This window comes from Amia ocellicauda, chromosome 6 (assembly GCF_036373705.1).
Source record: "Amia ocellicauda isolate fAmiCal2 chromosome 6, fAmiCal2.hap1, whole genome shotgun sequence".
NCBI classification, from domain to species: Eukaryota; Metazoa; Chordata; class Actinopteri; order Amiiformes; family Amiidae; genus Amia; species Amia ocellicauda.
Window position 1 is genome coordinate 15190076 of NC_089855.1, and position 19487 is coordinate 15209562.

Below are 19487 nucleotides of genomic sequence, written 5' to 3' on the forward strand. Positions count from 1 at the left end.
GTTACCTATCTGTTCAGTGTTCACATTTAAGGATATTCACATTTACTTGCTCCATTAACTTTTTGATCGTTTGATCTCCCTTCAAAGTTAATGCTTTGTACATGTGTATTTAATTCCCAAAGACAACATAATGTGATTCAACTTATGTGATGCTGTCTTAACAAATGGACCCTTACAAATAGTGTGTGAGGGTTCTTTCTATGTAAAGTAGTGTCAATGCTGGTTAACTGCAGAAGTGGTACAGACTTTAATTACAATATATATGACACTTGCCTGAGATTTCAATAGTCACAATCCCACTGCAGAGAGAATCGTTCGCGTCCGTTTAGCGCAGATGTCCGCAGCTCTGCTTGGATCTGCGCTGCTCCGCCAATGGGATCGTCGGAATTCTGCAGCTCTGAGCAAATCTGCGCTACAACATTGCGACCGCAGTTCCTTGGAGCTGCATCCGGGTACTCAAGTATTGTTCCCTTGTCTGGAGCAGAAGGTGAAAACTGGTGACGTTGGCCCGTTGTGTTTTCGTCAGTGAAAATGGCGGACGAGAAACGAACAGACGACAAGCTCTTGGGTGACGGAGGTGAAAATAAGTATTTTTATTCGCATATAATATAATAGACGGTAGAGAGGTCTAGTAATTAAATAAATAACATTATTTAAATTAGCCTGTCATAAACTTAGGACCCGTGCTGAAGGAAATGGTAAAGACTGTGCTGGCAGGCCCGATTCTGCGCTGTTGTCTGGTCTCGGTGCGCTCCGGGTTGTTTTGTATACTTCTGCGTGTATATGTAACGGCATTCGTATTTATTTTATTCATTATGACACCGGTAGTGTTTATTTAGTTGAATTAAATAAGCCCAAGCTTTGTATGCGTTTGTTTAGGCGTGTCCTGCGATTTTATAAGTTGAATGTAGAGTTCTGTGACATTAAAACTTATTTAGCAAACGGCACGATGTTAATAATATACATATTTGCTCTTATTAAGTAGTTGAAATGCATTGGCGTGGAGGGGATGTTAATGATTTGTACATATGTATTTCACCAATGCCAAATCATAATTTAAATATTTAATAACACCTTAATCCCAGTAATACTTTATTTAAATGTTGCCTGGTCCTTCTGTTGCGCATACATGTTTTGAAAATAGATTTTAAAACCAAAAACTATAAGGCTATACAAGGCGTTTGATTTTCTATAAATGAACTGTTCTTTATTTTAGGTGTCTTCTTACACATCAGCTATTCAAATAAAAAGGAAGAGATCTTGCTAAAGTTATCCTTTGATGGAAGGGATGCTGGGTTAATATGTGAGGCTCTGAAGATGTTTACAGTGGCAGATCTGCTGCTCAACATGACAAGTTTCAAAATAAACTGAAGTTCTAACCTTTTCTTTCCAGATTCCCCAACTGCCTTTGGTATTGGATGCAGTAAAACATAGCCTGCCTTGGTTTCTAGTTAAAATGATAATCCCATAATGCCACTTAATGTGAATGTTATTAGCAGCTGCGGCTGTGACAAAGTTATTAATTCAAGACATTGGATTTCTCAGCTACCCACAAATGATGTATCTTTGAACACTTGTCAGTGCGATACAGCTTATAACTATAGTTTAAGGTTTATGTAAAGCAGTGCTGTCTAATGCCATTCACACATTCCTCCATTTTCCTTCAGTTGGCTCACAGCCTTAGGCACATTTCAAGTCATATTTGATATGTTTACTCTTCATCACCGATGAAGAACATCTTCAGGAAAAATAAAGTTGTACTACATTTTCCAGAAACCTTAATACAAATGTGTTAGTACACCATCTGCTGTGCATTTAAGCAGTAGATGTTTTATTGGACAGTTCAACCAAATGCATCTAACCTGATCGGTGCTTTATATAAGTTCTTTGATCACATTTATTGCTTCTAAGTGTATAATGTGATATGTAACTAAAGCTGATGGCAGAAGACCTATTGATCTCCTACAGGTGGATGATTTACATTAAAGATGATTCACCTGCTGCACCATGTGCTACAAATGTGGCATTAATCTAGCCTTATTCCCCTTCTGCTTATGAGCCACCAAACCATCACGCCACATCTGAAGCAGTCAAAATAACTCTGTTCATATTATTTATTTCTTAGCAGAGGCCCTTATCCAGGGTGACTTACAAAAATATAAGCACAATACAAAGTGCAAAAATACAGTGCACTTCAAGGCATAAAACATGATGTGGTCTGTAGTGTTATACATTGCACGAGTGGAAGGGTAAAGTAACCCACTTTGTTTGTTTTAAATCCTTTTTATAGCAATAACTCAGTTTAATCTATAATTACTGAAAACATTCAGAATAGATTTTAAAACAAAGCAAAACATGTAGGGTAAACTACTCCAAGCTTTACAATTATTATTTTGACTTCCTTTGGACCTGTATGGTTTTGTAATGACCTACATGTGTTTTAAGGATTATTCCTTCCATTTACTTTTAAATATAAAAAATGTTGAGAGCCTATGTGCTGTGGACAATGTTCTTAGCTGCTGCTGTATTATCTACTGTATCTAACAAACAGCGGACAAGCCAGCTGAGTCAGTAAGGGCAAAGGCTGCAGAGAGACCCTCCCTAAAACGGGTTCTTTATGAAGTTGCTGCTACGGCTCCCCTGCTCGATTTAAAGTAGCTCACCTTGGTAAGTTGTTTCGACTCCACCAGGACCAGAAGAGAAGGGAGGCAAAGGTGTGAAAACTAAGACTGTCTCTTCCAGCAATGGAGGAGGGAGCGCAGGCCGAAGCGCTGACAAGCGGTCAGCAGAAGACACAGCTGGAGACTCCAGGGCACAGCCCGCGCCGCCTAAAATCTCCAAAATGGGATTAATTGCCCCACCCATCAAGAAGCCGGCCCCCATCTCAATCAAGCTGGGTGCTAGTGTGAGTCCAGATTTCCTGTTTTGTGTTTTAAGGGCAGGTTGTGCTGCCAAAATACAGGAGTCAAGGTCCTGGGGATATTTGGTATAACAGAAGATTACACTTCTTTATGCCCTATATGCAAAGATAATGTAGAAATGCTGAAATCTCCAATTGTGGAATATATAAAACGTCTGGTGTTTAAATTTATACAAGGATAAATGTAAAAGTCTGTTGGAATCAAAATGTAGACAATTAGAATGTACATTTAAAAAAATGTAATTGTAAAAGTAATTGTTTTTTGTTGTGGTTTGCTTGTTTGCTTGTGGTATAGAAACCAAAGGAGAGTACCCCAGTCCTCCCTGTGAAGAAACCTGCCATAGCAGCTGTGTTTAATGAGGATGACGATGTAAGTGTTTTTTCACCGGTTCTTACGCTAATTAAACACTTACAGGATTCGGATTCTGATGTTTTAAACTTTCTGCATATTGAGCAGATGTTATAGAGTAGTATTTAGCCTCCAAGTAAGTAGTGAAATAAAATTGTATTAAGTAAATTATGTTGGTTAAATGTCTATGATATTAACTCTACCATATTTAATTTAATTTAAGAACCAAAAAGCAGAAGACATGGGAATTATTGTACTGCAACCTGAAAATATATTTTTCTTCTGTTCTCTAGAGTGAGCCTGAAGAAATGCCACCAGAAGCAAAAATGAGAATGAAAAACATTGGCAGGTAGGAGAAAATGATCTATTTCACAACCTTGTTAAATGAGTTAAGATGAATAGCTTTACTTCTCATTTGTATCTGTCAAGTGTGTGTATGAAGTAGAGCAAGAGCCTACGACGTGTAAAAGGTGAGAATGTTGTTGATGTAGGCTCTGGTTATATTCTAGTACAGCACATCCAGAATGCAAGCATCAAAGCTCCACAGTTGAATTCTTCTCATTATAATCTATTTATAAAGCACGTTATCCTAAGGGATCAAAAGAGCATTAAAGTTGGGAGTGGTTGCACTGCCTTCATCACTGAAGTGTAGGGCTCACCTGGGTGTTGTATAGGTGATGTTTTGCACCAGTAGCCCACCAAAGTGCAGGGAAGCTGTAGGAGTGAGGAGTTATTTACTCAATTAAATCACAGGCATATGCTTAGGGAAGCCATATTGAGAGATTTTGAGAGCGCTTGACATGGAATTGAACCAGCACCTTTACTCCTTTGACAAGGGCGATGGGATCTTTGACTGAAGGGAATGTGAACCCTGGTTTAATGTCTCATCTGAAGGACAGATAAACTAATCTTTGATATTGAAATGGGGCGGGCTGGGTTTCCTCCACATAAATTTAAACAGTTTAAAGTTAAAACTAGTTTACAGTGCTGTTGATGAAGTGTTTTTTACGACTGTTGTGCAGTGTGCAGTATGATTGAAACTTTTTTTTTTTTTTTTTTTTTTTTTGTTCTCCTTCCTATACAGGGATACTCCTACATCAGCAGGACCCAATTCATTTAACAAAGGAAAACATGGGTTTTCTGACCACCAGAAACTCTGGGAAAGAAAGCTCAAAACCCAGTTGGATAAATAAATAATGTTGTGAAAATGTGTTTTGGGACTTTGGCATATTTTTTAGATTAGAATATTTTAAGTAGCTCATTTCAATTGTTTGTCAATTCATATATTAAAACTCTAAGGGTGGCTTAAATATAAACATGTAAATATGGAAAATTAATATTCTTTAGGGGCATACTTTCTTTTTATTATACATTTTTTTACATTTAATTTTGGTGAAACAGTTATGCATTAAGAGAAATAGATTATCTCCACATTTCAGAATTAAAACAATGCTTACCTTCCATTGTTAATGGTACAATTTTGTTTTGGCTGGTTTATTTCATAATTCTTATCATAGGTATTTATTGCTCTGTTACACAACTTGTTTACCATTTTCAGAAACTTTCTTTATTAACAAAATCACAGCTGTACTTTGCAGAATTGTGTATTATAAAATGTAACGGGCTGATAAATGTTACTCAAATGCAAAAACGCCAACTAATGAAAATATACCATGAAGGTATCAAGCTAAACCAGGCAATTAAAGTTGGCTGCTATTTACAATTAGTATTAGTTCTTAAAATTGCTTTTATTTTTCTACTATACATGGTTAGCAATTATTTTTGGTTTATAATTTAAGGGTATTTTGAGTATTTTGTCCAGTTCATTTTTTTATTTTATTTTTAAACAAAAATAATGAAGTACTATAATGTGTTTTTGAAACTTCATGATGGCTGTACAGAACTTCATTTGTTCCTCTTAAAGAACATTAAAATACATTTTTCAACCCCCCTGATTCCATGGATAGATCACATTTCCTGTTTTGTTTCTGTATTCTGAAATTACCCATTCATAAATAGTTTACACTTGGTTACACTCAGTTCTAGTAGTGTGAGTCAGTGTTTGAATTATTCTTCGCAAAAGCATATAATTATTTGTGTGACCGATGTAAAGTATAAGTGTATGCCAGCCTTTGGGTTTACTGGTGTGTGTTAATGCTGTATGAATATATCCCTTGGTTTGAAATTGTGTTTGTAATAATCCTTAATGTAAGAGTGTCACTGAATAGTCGTCAATTTGCATAAGATAGGTAACAGCTGTTTGTAGATACAAAGTGGGAATCCACATTTTTTGTAATATATCTGTTGCTGCCTGTTTGCTTGAGTACAAGAGTGTACAGTAATAAGCTGACCCTTTAAATTACCCTTTTTGTGTGATTTTGTACTCTTGAGACCTTGTCTCAGTTTATTGTAAAATGTCACTTACTTGATTGTTTAAACAATATATATGGCTTCATGTGATGTGTGGGTGTTGATTTGGACAGAAATCATTACTGAGAAACTATTTAAAAGCAGAATAGAGGCTTAATATGCAAATTCTGTATTTAAGGAATGCATGAGTGCTGTATATAAAACTGTGAAGTGTGGTTCTTCATAAAGCTGACATGTAAAGTGTTGGTTAAATAAACTTTTGCATAAAGAATGGTAGGTTATGATTTGTCTATACCTTTCTGGAAAGTGAATTCAGACTGTCCACTATCTTGCTATTGAAGTACTAGGAAGAAATCAAGTACTGGAAAACCATTGCAATACTATTCTCAGTTATGCTTTCTAGGACATGTCCTTGCATCTGTTTTATGTTCCATGTCATTGGAAGTACTTGACATTACATGAGATATACTTAGTTTTGTGCTCTGTGCCTTTAATGATACATGTTTGATATGACCATCCATTGTCTACCACTCATCCATTTCAATTCTATCACAATGGTCTGGAGACCAAAACACTTAATGATACACAATTGTCTTTTTCTTCCTTTTTTAATTCATCATGGAGACCAACCTACAAACTTTACAAGCAGAAAGAAAAACTTGAATATATTTTCCCCACATACAAACATGCTATTGGAAGCCAGTATGGTAGAGTCAACACCCCTTAATAACTGCAGCCCTTTTCACAGTTTAAGGTTAATTATTCTGCACCAAACAATCTGCAAATTAATTTTACATAAGCCTTCACTGATAAAATACATTTCACTGATATATTGGAATGAGTTCTTTTTTTGCAAGCTACCTAAAGACAAAATGAGCAAACCTTTCCATTCAAAACATCCAAGGGAGGCTTACTGGTGAATAAAGACCATTATTTTCACACCATTTAAATGCTTCTACTGCAAGGATTTAGTTTTTATTCCAGCAATGCTAAATTTGCCTATTACCTGTGGCAAATATGTTCTGCATAACATTAGACATGTCTTTGGCCACACAAGGTCCTAAAAAATTATAAAAACAAAACAAAATTCAAGTTTTACGGAAAAGCTAAAGTCTCAGCTCTGTAACGGAGAAGTCTTTACCAAAAAAGGAAATCGTATACATGTCCTCGTAAGATGAACATTGGGGGGGGGGCTCAAACTCAATACCCGGAGGGCCAAAGGGTTGTCCTAGCTTTTGTTCCAGCACACTTCCCGGTGATTTAATTGGCCCTAATTAAACTAGATTTAAATGGTTCTATACAGGCTGCATATTATGTTACAGGTAGTGAACACAATCAAAATGTTTTACACTCAACTGCAAAAGACCTTAAAACAATATTGTTTAAGTCTAATTGTTAAAATAACTAGAAGTAATTGACTGCTTCAGTTGGAGTGAAAACCTGAAGACACAGTAGACCTCCAGGAATGGAGTGAGACCCCGATGTGCATAATTATTCTGCAGAACATGATTACAGAGCACATGTATGATGTCACTTATGCGTTGACAGCTATATACACAGTTTTAGAGCTAAGGTTTCACACGCACAACCAAAAAAAAAAAAGTGGAAAAAATTATGCAGTTCCTCAGATACCAAGGCATTCCTTGTAGGCTTGTTCCAAAAAAAAAAAAGCACAACTATTTACACCACATTTACAGACAGCCTACTCCTTCTAAGGTTCATTTGCCAGTGCTGTACATCTTTCCGAGTCCACTCAGGAAAAGCAGATTCCAGTCACTGATCCAGACTGCCCCACACATGGACACTGATCTTATAGCACTACTGGGCCCAAAGTCAGGAACACACTGCAGCTGCTGGAGCCGAAGTGCGATGGAAGAAGTAAGCATGTCAGTTCTGTCTGGGAGAAGCCATCCACGCCGAGGCTCTTCATTCTAGGGAGAATCAGCCTCGAGGTCACTCTGCTTCTGCCTCTGCCATGTGGGCCACCTCTACTTCGACTGTCTGGATGGCATCAGGAGTCTCCTCTGACAGTTTGGCCCCAGTGGTGCCCCCCTGCTGGTGGGACAGGACATAATTGACCACCTGCATAATGCTCTGGTCAGACAGCGTGGAGACGGTGCCACACTCCTCAGTGGCTGCCACAGCCTGCACCGCCTCGATGGTCTCCTCCGTGACCAGCACCGTCTCGATCTCCTCGCCCACCTGCTCCTCCTCGGGCGGCCGCAGCTCATGTGGCAGGTCCGGGGCGATGATGCTGATGGCGTGTTCCACCTGCGTGCCCTGGTTGTGAAACTGGAGCGTGTCTTTCTCCAGCATGATCTTCCCAGGGATATAGTCATTGTGAAACTTAGTCATGTGCTTCCGCAGGGTGCGGGCGTCGATGTAGGCATCTTGGCACACCGGGCACACGTAGGGACGCTCCCCAGTGTGAGTGCGCACGTGGCGCTTCAGGGAGCGGGCATCTGCCCATGCCACCCCGCATGTCAGGCACTCGAATGGCTTCACACCTTGAGGAGAGGAAAGAAAAGAGACAAATTATTTAGAGTCAGTCACAAAACAGAGGTTTAACTAATATCTGTAATGGCTGTACCCCCACCATGCATTATCTTCTGTTTTATTAAATTCTTAATGAAAAATTGCACCGAATGGTAATTCTATTCCATAAATATCTGAAGTGACATGAGTATGTTTTCTGAACAGATTCTTTGGAGAATATCTAGTCTTATTGCAGACACTACAGACTCGAAATCGAAAATAGATGTTATACAAAATAAGAATCCCTCTAAAGTTCACTTTTCATTCGTGCACAGTAAAAGTTCATCCACTATATGGGATCAGGAGCTCAGGAACCAGTGCCAGCATCTCACCCTGGTGGTTGTTCATGTGCCGGCGGTACTCCCGCAACTGGGTGAACTTCCTGCCGCAGTGCTCGCACTCCCGCTCCAGGTTCTGCTTCACACGGCCCTTCTTGCCATGCGTGGCCTTCTTCACGTGCCTCCTGAAGAGGGCTTTCTCGTAGAACTCCTTCCCACAGATATTACACCTGCGAAACAGATTTCCAAATCTTTAGTTCATACAAAGATAAAACTATTGATCCTAACACCTATATTATATTCATATTCTGTACTCTGAACATTGAAGCGAGTCAGAAAACGGCAACTATGAGGACAGATGGATGTTATACACAACCCTAGCAGGGCCACTCACTTGAAGGGCTCTGCGACGCTGTGGGACTTCACATGGGAGTACCAGTCCTTCTTCCAGCTGTAGCACTTCCCACACACCTGGCACTGGAACGGCTTCAGGCCCAAGTGCTTGTTCATGTGCTGCTGGAGGTCCCTGGACTCGTAGAAGCTTTTATCACACCTGCAACCGGGCATCGGGACACTTTTAAGAAGGCTTCCCGCATTGAATGCTGGCTCTGCTTTTAGAACCCCCCCCCCCCCCCCACCGCGGCACTGCTGTGGTCCTGTAGGAACTTATTCAAAGAGCTAATTACTCTGATCAGTGAAAATGAATAGGTTTCTTCTTGACAAAGACACCTCGTCAGACAAATGTTTGAATGCGTCTTCTCCATGTATGTAACACTTAAGTGTAACTATACTAGTCACCTTAGAATGCTCAAATAGAAGTCTAAAGTCAGCTGGGAGTCTAAAGTAATGTGTGTCCTTCAGTACTACCACCTTTATACTCTAATGGCTGGTTTCACTGACCTCAATTAGCACTCGTCTAGGACTGCTCTGCCTAAAATAGCATAAGTAGGCCATGACTAGTGCTAATTTGGGTGAAACCAGCCCTAAATGTATCAGATGTGTTAGCATTCAGAGGACCACATCACTTACTTAAACTCCAGCAGGGAAAGACTATATAGCTATCTGCTGTTCATAAAGACACATTTTGGATTTGTTCTGTGGCTCTTCTCCAGGAATGTGCAGAATGTGTATTCAGCGATTTCAGGCAAAGGTTGCTGTAGTCACTCACTGTGTGCAGGGGAAGGCCCGGACCTCTGGCTTGGGTTGGTGTCTCTTTAAGTGCTTGCTGAGTCCAGAAGCTCGGTGGAATGACTTTCCACACGCTGAACACAGGTACTTTGACTCTCCTGTGTGCAAATTAAACTCATAGTCAGCAACCTCAAGAAAGCTTTAAAATCGATTTACCAAAATATGGATGACTAATGTATACATGTACAAAAAGAGCCAAAGAAACAGACCCCATCTTTCCATTTACAACACTTCCACTCACCCGTGTGGATGCTCATGTGCTCCTGCATGCTGCGCTTGGTGACGAAGGACTTGTCGCACAGCGTACACTGGAATTGCTTCAGGGCGTCATGCAGGGACCTGTGCATCTTCAAACTGTGCTTGTGGGCAAACGACTTCCCACACACCTGAAGCACAATCAGACAGTGTCACTCCTGTTAGTGTTTTAATAAAATAAAATGTACTCCACACATTGCCTAGCCTTCAATCTCATGTCCCCTCTCAAGTCCTAGACCTTAAAAAATACATTTCCTAGGGGAAAAAAAAAAAAAAAAAAAAAAAAAAAGGTAAATATTGCATATTTTTAAAAGCAGAATTGATCCTTGTCTGTTCACCAATGAGAATTGACAGTATTCACAATCTATTGTTTTTTTCTCAATGTTTTAAATCAAGCTTCTTTAGGCAGTTAGCAGGGGGTTGGAATGGCAGCACAGTGAGTTCTCTCCCTCGCAGGGAAGCTTATATCAGCTGCTCTTTCCTGTTTTTCTTGTTTAATTTCCTGCTTAGATTTCAGTTTTCTCAGGAAGAGTCAGTTACGGTGGCAAACAGAAACAGGATCAACCGTAACACACCTACAGGATATGTATCCAAATAGGAAATAAATAGCAGGGACTTGTAGGCGATATCGAACCGAGCCGAGTTGCTGCCTATGAGTTATTAGAGCTGCTGGAATTTAACTGGCAGAGGCACATCCTACACTCCCAGTAGAGAGGAGACACATGGGATTCCTCAGCTGCATTATATTCCCCCCCCCGACTGGCAGTAATGTGAGCCTCATTAATTAAGCAGAATCTTCCCTCTCGATTGACGCACAATGTCAATGACAGTAAGTTATTAATCGATATCTGAAGCAGCTGTACGACTCTCTAGCCTTACCTTGCACGTGTGGGGGCGAACTCCGGTGTGGTTGAGCATGTGTATTCGGAGCGAGTACAGCTTAGGCAGGGTCTTCCCACAGATGTCACACACAAACTCCCTCTTGGTCCGGCCCTTTCCCTTGGCGTCGCCATCCTCCTCCACCGGCTCCCTGGTGGCCGCGGTCCTGTGGGTCTTGCGCTTGTGTCGGGCCAGGTGAGCACGCAGGGAGGCCGCATACTGGAACTCCTTATTGCAGAGCTGTGCAAAGCATAGTCACCCAGCACATCAGAATAGCACGTCTCACGGAAATCAAAATGGACACTATAAGGCATCAGTGAGGTACATACAGTGCATTTGTAGCCGCGGGTTTTCTCGTGTTTGAGCGTGTGCATGATGAGGGCGTATCGGCGCTGGAAGACCATCCCACACTCGGAGCACACGTGTTCGCTGTCCCCCACCGTGTCCTGCTCCCCCGCTGGCTTCTTCACAGGCTGCATCAGTCTGCCTCGCTTCACGAGCCGCTGGGCCACCTGTGGGACCAACATACGCCATGAAATTGACACTTCACTGCTTTCCTCAACAGAACCTACTTTCTCTTCTCTCATTTTGTGGGCTTTTTTTTTTTTTTTTGTAAATCTGAAGATTGTCCTTGAAAAATGTGCTTTTAAACTTTATACACTTTGCCTGAAAGCCTATCAGAGTTCTACAGTTATGCATTTAGTGACCAAAGAAAGATGGGAAATAAAGGTACAGATGTAATATTACTGTAGTTGCCACATTGAGTATTGCTCCCAACATACTGATTTAATGAGTCGACACTTTTATGATGACTTTCATGAAAAGAACAGAACACTTGCCTTCTGGACAGCTGATCGTGGGTTCCCCTTCCTGCCTTGCAGCTTCCGCTCCAAGCCCATGTGCAGGCGGATGTACCCCCCCTCACCCAGCGAGGGCGGGCGCAGTCGGCTCTTGTAGGAATCGTCGGCGGGGCTCTCCGCTTCCTCGGGGGCCGCTCCATACTCTAGTACCTCGATGACCTCTGAAGTGTCTTCGGCCTCTTCCACCAGCACCACCTCCTGCTGCTGCTGCTGCTGCTGCTGCTTCACCTTGGCTGGCCTCCCACGCTTCCGTTTCGGAGCCAGAGGGGCAGGTTCCGGGGTCTGTGGCTGGGCAACGACAGCGATAGCTCCCTCTTTCTCCACTCCTGCTTTCTCTTCCTCCACAACAGGAGGTGCGGCCGCTGCAAGGTGGACCACTTCTGTGGAGGCCCCTTTGCCAGGGTCCACATTGATCACAAAGGCATCGGGCTCTTGGACTTTCACTGCCAAATCCACCTCTGCTGCTGGGACGTCGACAACCTGGGTTTCCGCAGCTATCCAGGTGGTCGTAACCACAGGCTGCTGCTCCATTTCCGCCGCTTCCTCGCTCTGTGTAATCTCTGAATGGGAATCATTCTGGACAGGGACCACGAAAGCCCCTTCTTCCCTGCTCACCTCGTCTACCCTTTCCACCTCTCTGGGGGGCTCAGGGGCTGCCTCAGCACCCTGCAGCTCGCTGGGCAAGGCCTCGGAGGACACCACAGTGTGCACGTCCCCTTTCTGATAAACCATCAGTTTCTTCTCCTCCACCTGTTTGTGCACAAACTCACAGATCTCCAGCACTTCCACCATGAGAAGGTGGCGGGCCAACGTGGCAATCTCTGCCATGCTGCAGAAGTTGAAGGTCAAGCTGGAGGTGTATGCAAACTCCAGCAGGGGAAGAAAACTGGATTTGCTGAAGCCTTGAGATCAAAAACAAAAAAATAAACTGATTTAGATCCACATAGTCAAACCTCTTCAAATTATACAAACTAAATGCTAATCTAGCTATGCAGTTACTTGGCTAGTTCACCATCTGAAGGAAATGTGTTTACAGGTCATACCAGACTGCGATATCCATTTCAACCAGCTTGAAATGTATACAAATGACTGCTTTACAGCATCCTCTTTTCCTGTTATTGTACTTCTTTCTTGTTACATTTCCTTTATAGCTCCCATTAAATCTTCCTTTCATTAGTTGCCACATTGATTTCCTGTTCTACCACAAAAAAAAAGCTTCACTCAAACCGAGTAAAGAGAAATAAAACAGGGAGGTATAATGGAAGTGCATTGCTTAAAATCTACAATTATTCTCCTGAAAAAACACTTTCTACACAACATTGCTGCCCAATCAGTTTCAAAAAGTCTTTTAGAGTGTCAATGTTTCAGTGATTCTTAATGATATCAGAAACAAGAACAGAAAAACGTCTATAAAGTGTGAAAAATAATCAACCGAAAAACAGACAACATTAAAGAATGCATTGGCTCCTTTTAGCATACCGCGCCTCTGAGTCCTGACTCACCCGAGAGGTCCACCACAGCCTCGTGACTCGAGATAGCCCCTTTCTCAATGAAGAGCTCACTGAAGTAGGCACTGCAGGCTGCCAGCACGGACTTGTGAGCCCGGTACTCCTCCCCCTCAATCAGCAGGGTGATGTCACAGAACTGGTTGTTGAGGCGCTGCTGGTTGAGCTTGTCCAGCATGGCCTGACCATGTTTGGGAGAGTGCTGGTCCACAATGCCCTTGGTGTCCACCTGCAGGGAAAATGTTCAGAAAATAATGGACACTCTGGAACAAAGTGATTGATGTAATGGAGTTATTTTGGCCTAAACCCACCCAGGCAGTACAAACTTAATTTCCACCAGGGAGTGAAATTAGCCGTTTTAGTTCTATTGCACAGGGTTAAGCAAAATACAAGGGCTAAATAAAAGCTCAGTTGTTGTTCTAAAGTTTCTGAAGAGAATTACAAAAACAATGCATTAACTATGGAGGCTCCATCTTTCTCCGGGATGACCTGCTGATTCTAAAGACAATATCAATGGAAGGAGTTCGGGTTACAAGCTTCTTTTGTTCAGAATTGAGAGACTTACAAAGACCAGTTCATGCTTGGCAACATTTTTCCAGGGCCTGGGGGTCCTGTGGGTGGGGGCGCTGCTGGGCTGGGCCTCAAAAGTACTGGACTCTTCCTCCTCCTCGTCACTTTCCTGGGCAGCTCTGCGCCCTCCTTTCCCCAGCCCCTCCACAGCAACATCTTCAGTCCACCCTCGTGAGCGCTCCTGCTTCTCCTGGCACTGACTGCAGGCCTTGATGTAATCCTTCACCTGCTTTAATATGCCTGTAAGAGAGGGTAGTGCAACCAAAAAGTATAGGTTTAGGTCCTTAGAAGAGGCACAATGCCCAAGTGTTCTGCTGTGCTTCTGTTTTAACACAAACCAAAAAAGGTGGTCGCGGAAATTCAGCCACACTTCAGGGTTATGGCCTCTGAAACTGCAGTGTCTCAAAAAATAAAATACGAATTGTATGGTTAAGGCAAATACTTTTTAACAAAAGACAAAAAACAATGATCCCTTAACATGGGATGAATATTGTTTTGAGCTTTGATTCGAATCACAGGTTTAGTCAGCGGTCCTTTTTAAACTCATTCACATCACATTTTAACAAAACAACTTTTTGTACTGGGAATATGCATTGCTCCAACCTAAACCAGCATCATCAAAACTTGCAAAGCATAGAAAACAAAATGCATAGTTATATTTTACAAAAGTCTTATGTTTTGTATGTATTTCATAGGACGTCATTGCCAAGAGAAATAGACTGCTTGATAGCCCACACAGTCAATGCAACCTCAACACAATTCAATACATCTGCTATGATGAGGCTGTAATATCTGGCCCAGATCAGTCAATACAAATACATACGAACACATGTCGTTATAACCCACGATCATGCACACAGATCTGCACTGATGGGATGATGATGAAAGCTCACCCCTCCACCAGTACTTCTGAGAGATGGTGTGCCAGGTCTGGTGCCGGTTGAGGTGCTCTCCTCCGGCGGTGATGTGCGCTTCATCGATGAGTTCCTTCCGCCGCCCGGCCTGCAGCACCACCTCCAGCTCGGTGAACTTCTCCTGGCCTTTGTGCCGCCGCTGGTAATACAGAGTCCCGTCTCGGACCACGTAGCAAGTGGCCGCTTTCCGGATCTTTCGCTTGACATTGCCCTCCGTCCCCGGGGCGTAGGGCTCCCGTTCATCGGTCAGGTACCGCTGTATCGCCAGGTAGCTTTCTTCGCTCGACATGCCCCCACCACCCGCAACAAACGGCTCGACAACCAAAAGCACACTGTAAGCGCCAAGGGAACAATCTATTCCTGGTATGAATGATCTGGTTTAGTTTTTCACCCCTTTTCGATCTCCATAGAAAGAGAAGCATGCAATACAAAAATGAAAATAATCGTGTTTTTAAAGGGGGAACTGCAGTTTTTGACCGTGAGGGACGGACTTGCACGAACAGACAAAATGGCTGCTGCACAAGCGGATGTGACGTTTGCAGGGGCGGATGGGATTGAGCGGAAGGTTTAGACACCCCACACTGCACTGCCTGCGTTTTCATTTACACTTACGGATGTTTGCACAGTAATGAGAGGCGATTTGAAACATGCAAACGCTTACATATTCTGTGCATAACAAACACAAACTGAAACGAGTATTGTATAATTCAAATAGAAACGCATACACCATTGACTGCTGCATTGTTTAATTATCACTTCCCTTGAATAGTTTGACCATCATTAAGAAATTAAATATTTATCATTCGAAGTCTTCCAGGTTAAAATACTGGTTAGACCTACATTGAAAACTGCACTGATTTGGTATTTCTTTATTACATAATCATAAAGAAATATGTCTGCCACATGATAGACTCTTATCCAGTCTTAAAATGCTATCAGAAGTGTGCACAAACCCTTCATATAGACAGCAAGCTGGTAAAACATGAATGTTTTGTATTATTTGATACTTTTAACCATTTAAGAGAGGTCACCACAGTCATCTGTAAACTCATCCACACCACTGGAGCAACAGCATGGAGTAGCAGTGAGGGCTGTGTTCAATGGGGGACACAGCTGTTGTACCCTTGAGCAAGGTACTTTACCTAGATTGTATATATTTTTATTTGAAATGTGCAATGTAAAAGTTATGTAATAGTCTAAAATTGCTAAGAAATCTAGAATTTCACAATGCCCACTGTGGAAGTTCTGATTTAAATTACCTACACCTCATTTGCTACAATATTTGTACTGCATTTCCTTCAGTGTATACCTTCTGGAAAGCATCTACTTGTTTAAATGGATGTTCAATTTATTACGGTTTCTGCTTCCCTATAGAGCCTGTACTCTGCACTGTGTACTCCTATAATATAGGGTCTAGTTTTGGAATTAAATGCTGAATGAAAGTCCACGTAGATAAAGGCACACGACTTGTTTATACTATATTCTTAAACTCATTACATTTTACATTAGCACAAAACCCTCAATTCATAACCAGACTTGTAGAAATGTCTACGTAATAGGCTATGCTAATGTAGTAAGTCATCTGTAACAAACTAAAAATTGTGTAATTTTGTCTTAACCACTACAGAACTAAATTACCTCAATTTGTACAGAAACAAAAGCATGGCTACTCATTATGGAATACTCAATAAATCCAAAATTGTAGTAAAATGGAAATAAAATTGTAGTCAAGATAGATGCCTGTTGTGGGTCTATGATGCACTGGAGAAAGACAACAAGTTTTAAAGGTCACTAAGTACAAGAAAATACAGCAGGCACTAACAGATTAATGTTACATTACACTAATCACACAGGAATCCCTAATGAAGAAAGTGGAATTGAAAGCAAAATGAAGTACACCACGCGACCAACATCGCAAGAAAGCATTGTATAATAAACAAGACGACAGTTTCTTACAGTCAAAAGTTTATTAACAACTAATCACCAAGTCATAATTTTTTAGCGTTTTCCGCCAACACGTGGTGCCTGGACCTTCATGGGCTTGGCGATCTTCTGCTTAGGTGCAGTCTTGGTAGGGGCCTGCAGAAAAGAAAATCATGTTCAGTTTTATAAACAATTAAACTATCAATTTAATGGGAACTACACCTCTTGCACAGCAGTTTTACAAGCTGCAGGCTTAACAAGCCAACACCAGCTGCTGTGCAGGTCATGCTTTTCTAAAGTTACATTTACACATCAGATTTGTATTTCCATATTACACTGAGTAAGTTACATACTTGAAGGGATGTTTTTTTTGTTGTTTTTTTACACCATTAGCCTTCATAGAGAACATTTACATTGCAGATACAGAAAACGGTGCAAAACAACTCATATCATATCACAGTGTCAAGTTATTAATAACATCAAAACAGCACCAGAAAAGTAGTCCATATCAATGTTATGTCCAGCTTCTGGAATCAGCGGCTACAGAAATTCAGAATTCATTGAGTATGCTCATCTTACCTTAGTACTTGGGGCAGCTACCTTTTTGGTTGCCTGCTTGGCCTTCTTGGCTTCTTTAGCAGCCCTGTCAAGAGAGAAAAGATACTCTACTGAAAACCAACCTTTACTTCAGTCACCTGATCTACAAACTAACAGTGCTACATTAATTCCTATGTCATCATACACCATTTCACAATCAATACAACTGGTTAATTTCAATTTCCCAACACCTGGATTAATTTTAGTTCTGAAGGGAAACCATCAAAAAAATAATCTGCAAAATGTCAGTGTAGAACAAATAGCTATCTAACAGAATACCGGTCAATCACTCAATTTGAAACAGGATTATACGATCATTAGAAAAATAAAATAGTGGCCCAGGAGTGCAGCAGAGCCTTCTGGTTTTTGCTTTATCCAAATCATTAAATACTTAATTGAGAATTATTTGGCTTAATCAAAGCTCCCATGTGTTCAAGGTATACAGTTCCTGATGACAGAGACCTGTAAAACCTGGAGGATTGTTGTTCTCCAGGAACAGCATTGGCCCCCCTGCTCCAATACCTTCATCCATAAAGCACAGGTATGGACTGGAGAGTACAGACTGAATGCAGTCTTGGAATATATACACACTTAGACCAGCAGGTAAGACTAAAATTAGAGAAAGATTAGGTTTTGGATGCAGCATTTGCAGTAAAACCTCCCTGAATCAAACTATGACCCCAACACAGTATACATTAGCAGTGTAGAAGCAGAGCGGTCAGTTCCCCTCACCTGATGGCCTGTTCCCGCTGAGCCTTGCGCACCTCGGGCTTCTGGTTCCTCTTGGCCAAGATCTCGGCCAGAGAGGCGCCAGTGATGGCCCTCTGGAACTTCACCGCACGGCGAGTACGCTTCTTCGTCACTTCTTCCTGTTACAGATTCAGACATGCAATAAGGACACTGCACTCTTGCAGCTTTCATGCCCAACTTTCTTTAAATTTAAATTGCTAACTTAAAATGCCTTTACAACCAGATTAAGCATCTCTGACCTGTAAAATCATCCCCACAACATTATACATTTAATCGTGAAGGACAGCATGCTACACAAAATCAACATTCACAACTAACATTTACAAGCTCAACATTAAAGATTGCCAAAAGTCAATGTGCTTACGAAAGTTCTCAATCATTCCGATTCCATTTTCATTATTTGCAGGTAGATGGAAGGGGAAAATGATCAAACAGTACAGAACCAGTGAAAAATCCCAACTATGCATGTCCCAAATCTAATCAGACTTACAGACTGGCCCTTCTTGTGCTTGCGTCTGTACAGGACGGTCCAGTTGATCTGGCGAGGATTCCTCTTGGACAGGAATGCAGACTCACACTTTGCATTCAGGAACTGGAAAACCTTTGATCAAAAATGGAGGAAGAGAGATATAAGTATATGGTTACACTTTACTAATGAGTCCATGTCAATTGTTTTAAACAGCAGTTCCACATGCATATTTCGCTCGTTGCACTGAACACACACCAATGTCAAGGCCTGTAGTTACATATACACAGTGTTCGTACATCAAGCGTCCACTGACAAGTTTACAATGGGCTGATAACCATCGGGTAAGCTATTTATTTTTACACCAAAAATAAAATCCAAACTATCACGAACTCATGGGGTCCTGCTACAAGTGACCACTCTTATGCACGTCCATAAACACATGCTAATAACCAGATCAGAAGTTTCCTGCTATCAAAAAACTGTATATTTTAAATTCACACATTGCAATTCAGAGGGAACCATGTGTACGATCATTAAAGAATGACAATAAAAACGTAAACCACCAGTTGCCATACATTCGATTCCATTACATTGAAATGACCGTCTACGTTTCTATACAAAACGAGCATGACCCAGATCATATTAAACATTTTAGTAATAACACATGTTGATGTAGCGAATTTACAGGGAACTGAACATACGACCAGACTTCAGTAGTACTTCAGTGTTACTAAATATGCTCAGTAGATGTCATGCTTTAAGGTTGTTTGTTAATCCCGGTGCAGACTGTTGTTTGTTTCTGTTTTGGGAAATTATTGTAAAGACGAAGAAGAAATTAATAGCAAGGCCGGGGACTCTGCGTACCTTTCCGTCTATCCTGGCGTAACGCCGGCCATGGCCGGGGTAGATTTTGTATCCGCTAAAACTGCACAACTCGACCCTGCAGTGAAAACATATAACATGATTATATATTTCAGCAATACAAGACAGTAATGGGACAATAAACTTTATATTATTTTGGTTGTTTTAGTGCGGATGGTTACGGATAACAGAAAGTCTCACTCACTTCATGACGGCGGCTAAGATGGAGAAAAGACAGAGGGAATTGTGGGTAGTCCCTATGTA

The 19487-nt window shown here is 41.4% G+C and overlaps 3 protein-coding genes across 3 annotated transcripts; 1 reads left to right on the forward strand and 2 right to left on the reverse strand.

Annotated features, from left to right (window-relative positions):
• The first annotated feature begins 468 nt into the window (after positions 1–468).
• Positions 469–5910, forward strand: pcnp (PEST proteolytic signal containing nuclear protein). The gene is made up of 5 exons (XM_066706268.1): positions 469–577; positions 2691–2905; positions 3216–3290; positions 3563–3618; positions 4354–5910. The coding sequence occupies exons 1-5, from the start codon at positions 532–534 to the stop codon at positions 4460–4462; spliced, it is 501 nt and encodes a 166-aa protein (XP_066562365.1). The 5' UTR covers positions 469–531; the 3' UTR covers positions 4463–5910.
• A 318-nt stretch (positions 5911–6228) lies between these two features.
• Positions 6229–15145, reverse strand: zbtb11 (zinc finger and BTB domain containing 11). Its single transcript, XM_066706256.1, has 11 exons — positions 14603–15145; positions 13705–13949; positions 13137–13368; positions 11614–12536; positions 11104–11286; positions 10775–11014; positions 9882–10026; positions 9621–9738; positions 8847–9005; positions 8507–8682; positions 6229–8146 (listed from the first exon to the last, which is right to left on the reverse strand). Exons 1-11 carry the CDS (start codon positions 14910–14912, stop codon positions 7593–7595), a joined length of 3285 nt encoding a protein of 1094 aa, XP_066562353.1. The 5' UTR covers positions 14913–15145; the 3' UTR covers positions 6229–7592.
• A 1426-nt stretch (positions 15146–16571) lies between these two features.
• On the reverse strand, positions 16572–19480 carry rpl24 (ribosomal protein L24). The gene is made up of 6 exons (XM_066706273.1): positions 19429–19480; positions 19227–19302; positions 18384–18494; positions 17876–18012; positions 17126–17189; positions 16572–16702 (listed from the first exon to the last, which is right to left on the reverse strand). The coding sequence occupies exons 1-6, from the start codon at positions 19431–19433 to the stop codon at positions 16622–16624; spliced, it is 474 nt and encodes a 157-aa protein (XP_066562370.1). The 5' UTR covers positions 19434–19480; the 3' UTR covers positions 16572–16621.
• Between the last annotated feature and the right edge of the window lie 7 nt (positions 19481–19487).

Bases quoted from the DNA above. Each gene is read 5' to 3' on its own strand.
- pcnp (XM_066706268.1), top strand. From the start codon at position 532: ATGGCGGACGAGAAACGAACAGACGACAAGCTCTTGGGTGACGGAG. The intron at 2,906-3,215 runs GTGAGTCCAGAT...CTTGTGGTATAG, and splicing joins CAATCAAGCTGGGTGCTAGT to AAACCAAAGGAGAGTACCCC. The intron at 3,291-3,562 runs GTAAGTGTTTTT...TCTGTTCTCTAG, and splicing joins TGTTTAATGAGGATGACGAT to AGTGAGCCTGAAGAAATGCC.
- zbtb11 (XM_066706256.1), bottom strand. From the start codon at position 14,912: ATGTCGAGCGAAGAAAGCTACCTGGCGATACAGCGGTACCTGACCGAT. The intron at 11,015-11,103 runs GTATGTACCTCA...TGCTTTGCACAG, and splicing joins CCCGCGGCTACAAATGCACT to CTCTGCAATAAGGAGTTCCA. The intron at 8,683-8,846 runs GTGAGTGGCCCT...TCTGTTTCGCAG, and splicing joins AGCGTCGCAGAGCCCTTCAA to GTGTAATATCTGTGGGAAGG.
- rpl24 (XM_066706273.1), bottom strand. The intron at 18,495-19,226 runs GTACGCAGAGTC...TTTTGATCAAAG, and splicing joins ACGCCAGGATAGACGGAAAG to GTTTTCCAGTTCCTGAATGC. The intron at 16,703-17,125 runs GTAAGATGAGCA...TCTTTTCTGCAG, and splicing joins TAGCTGCCCCAAGTACTAAG to GCCCCTACCAAGACTGCACC.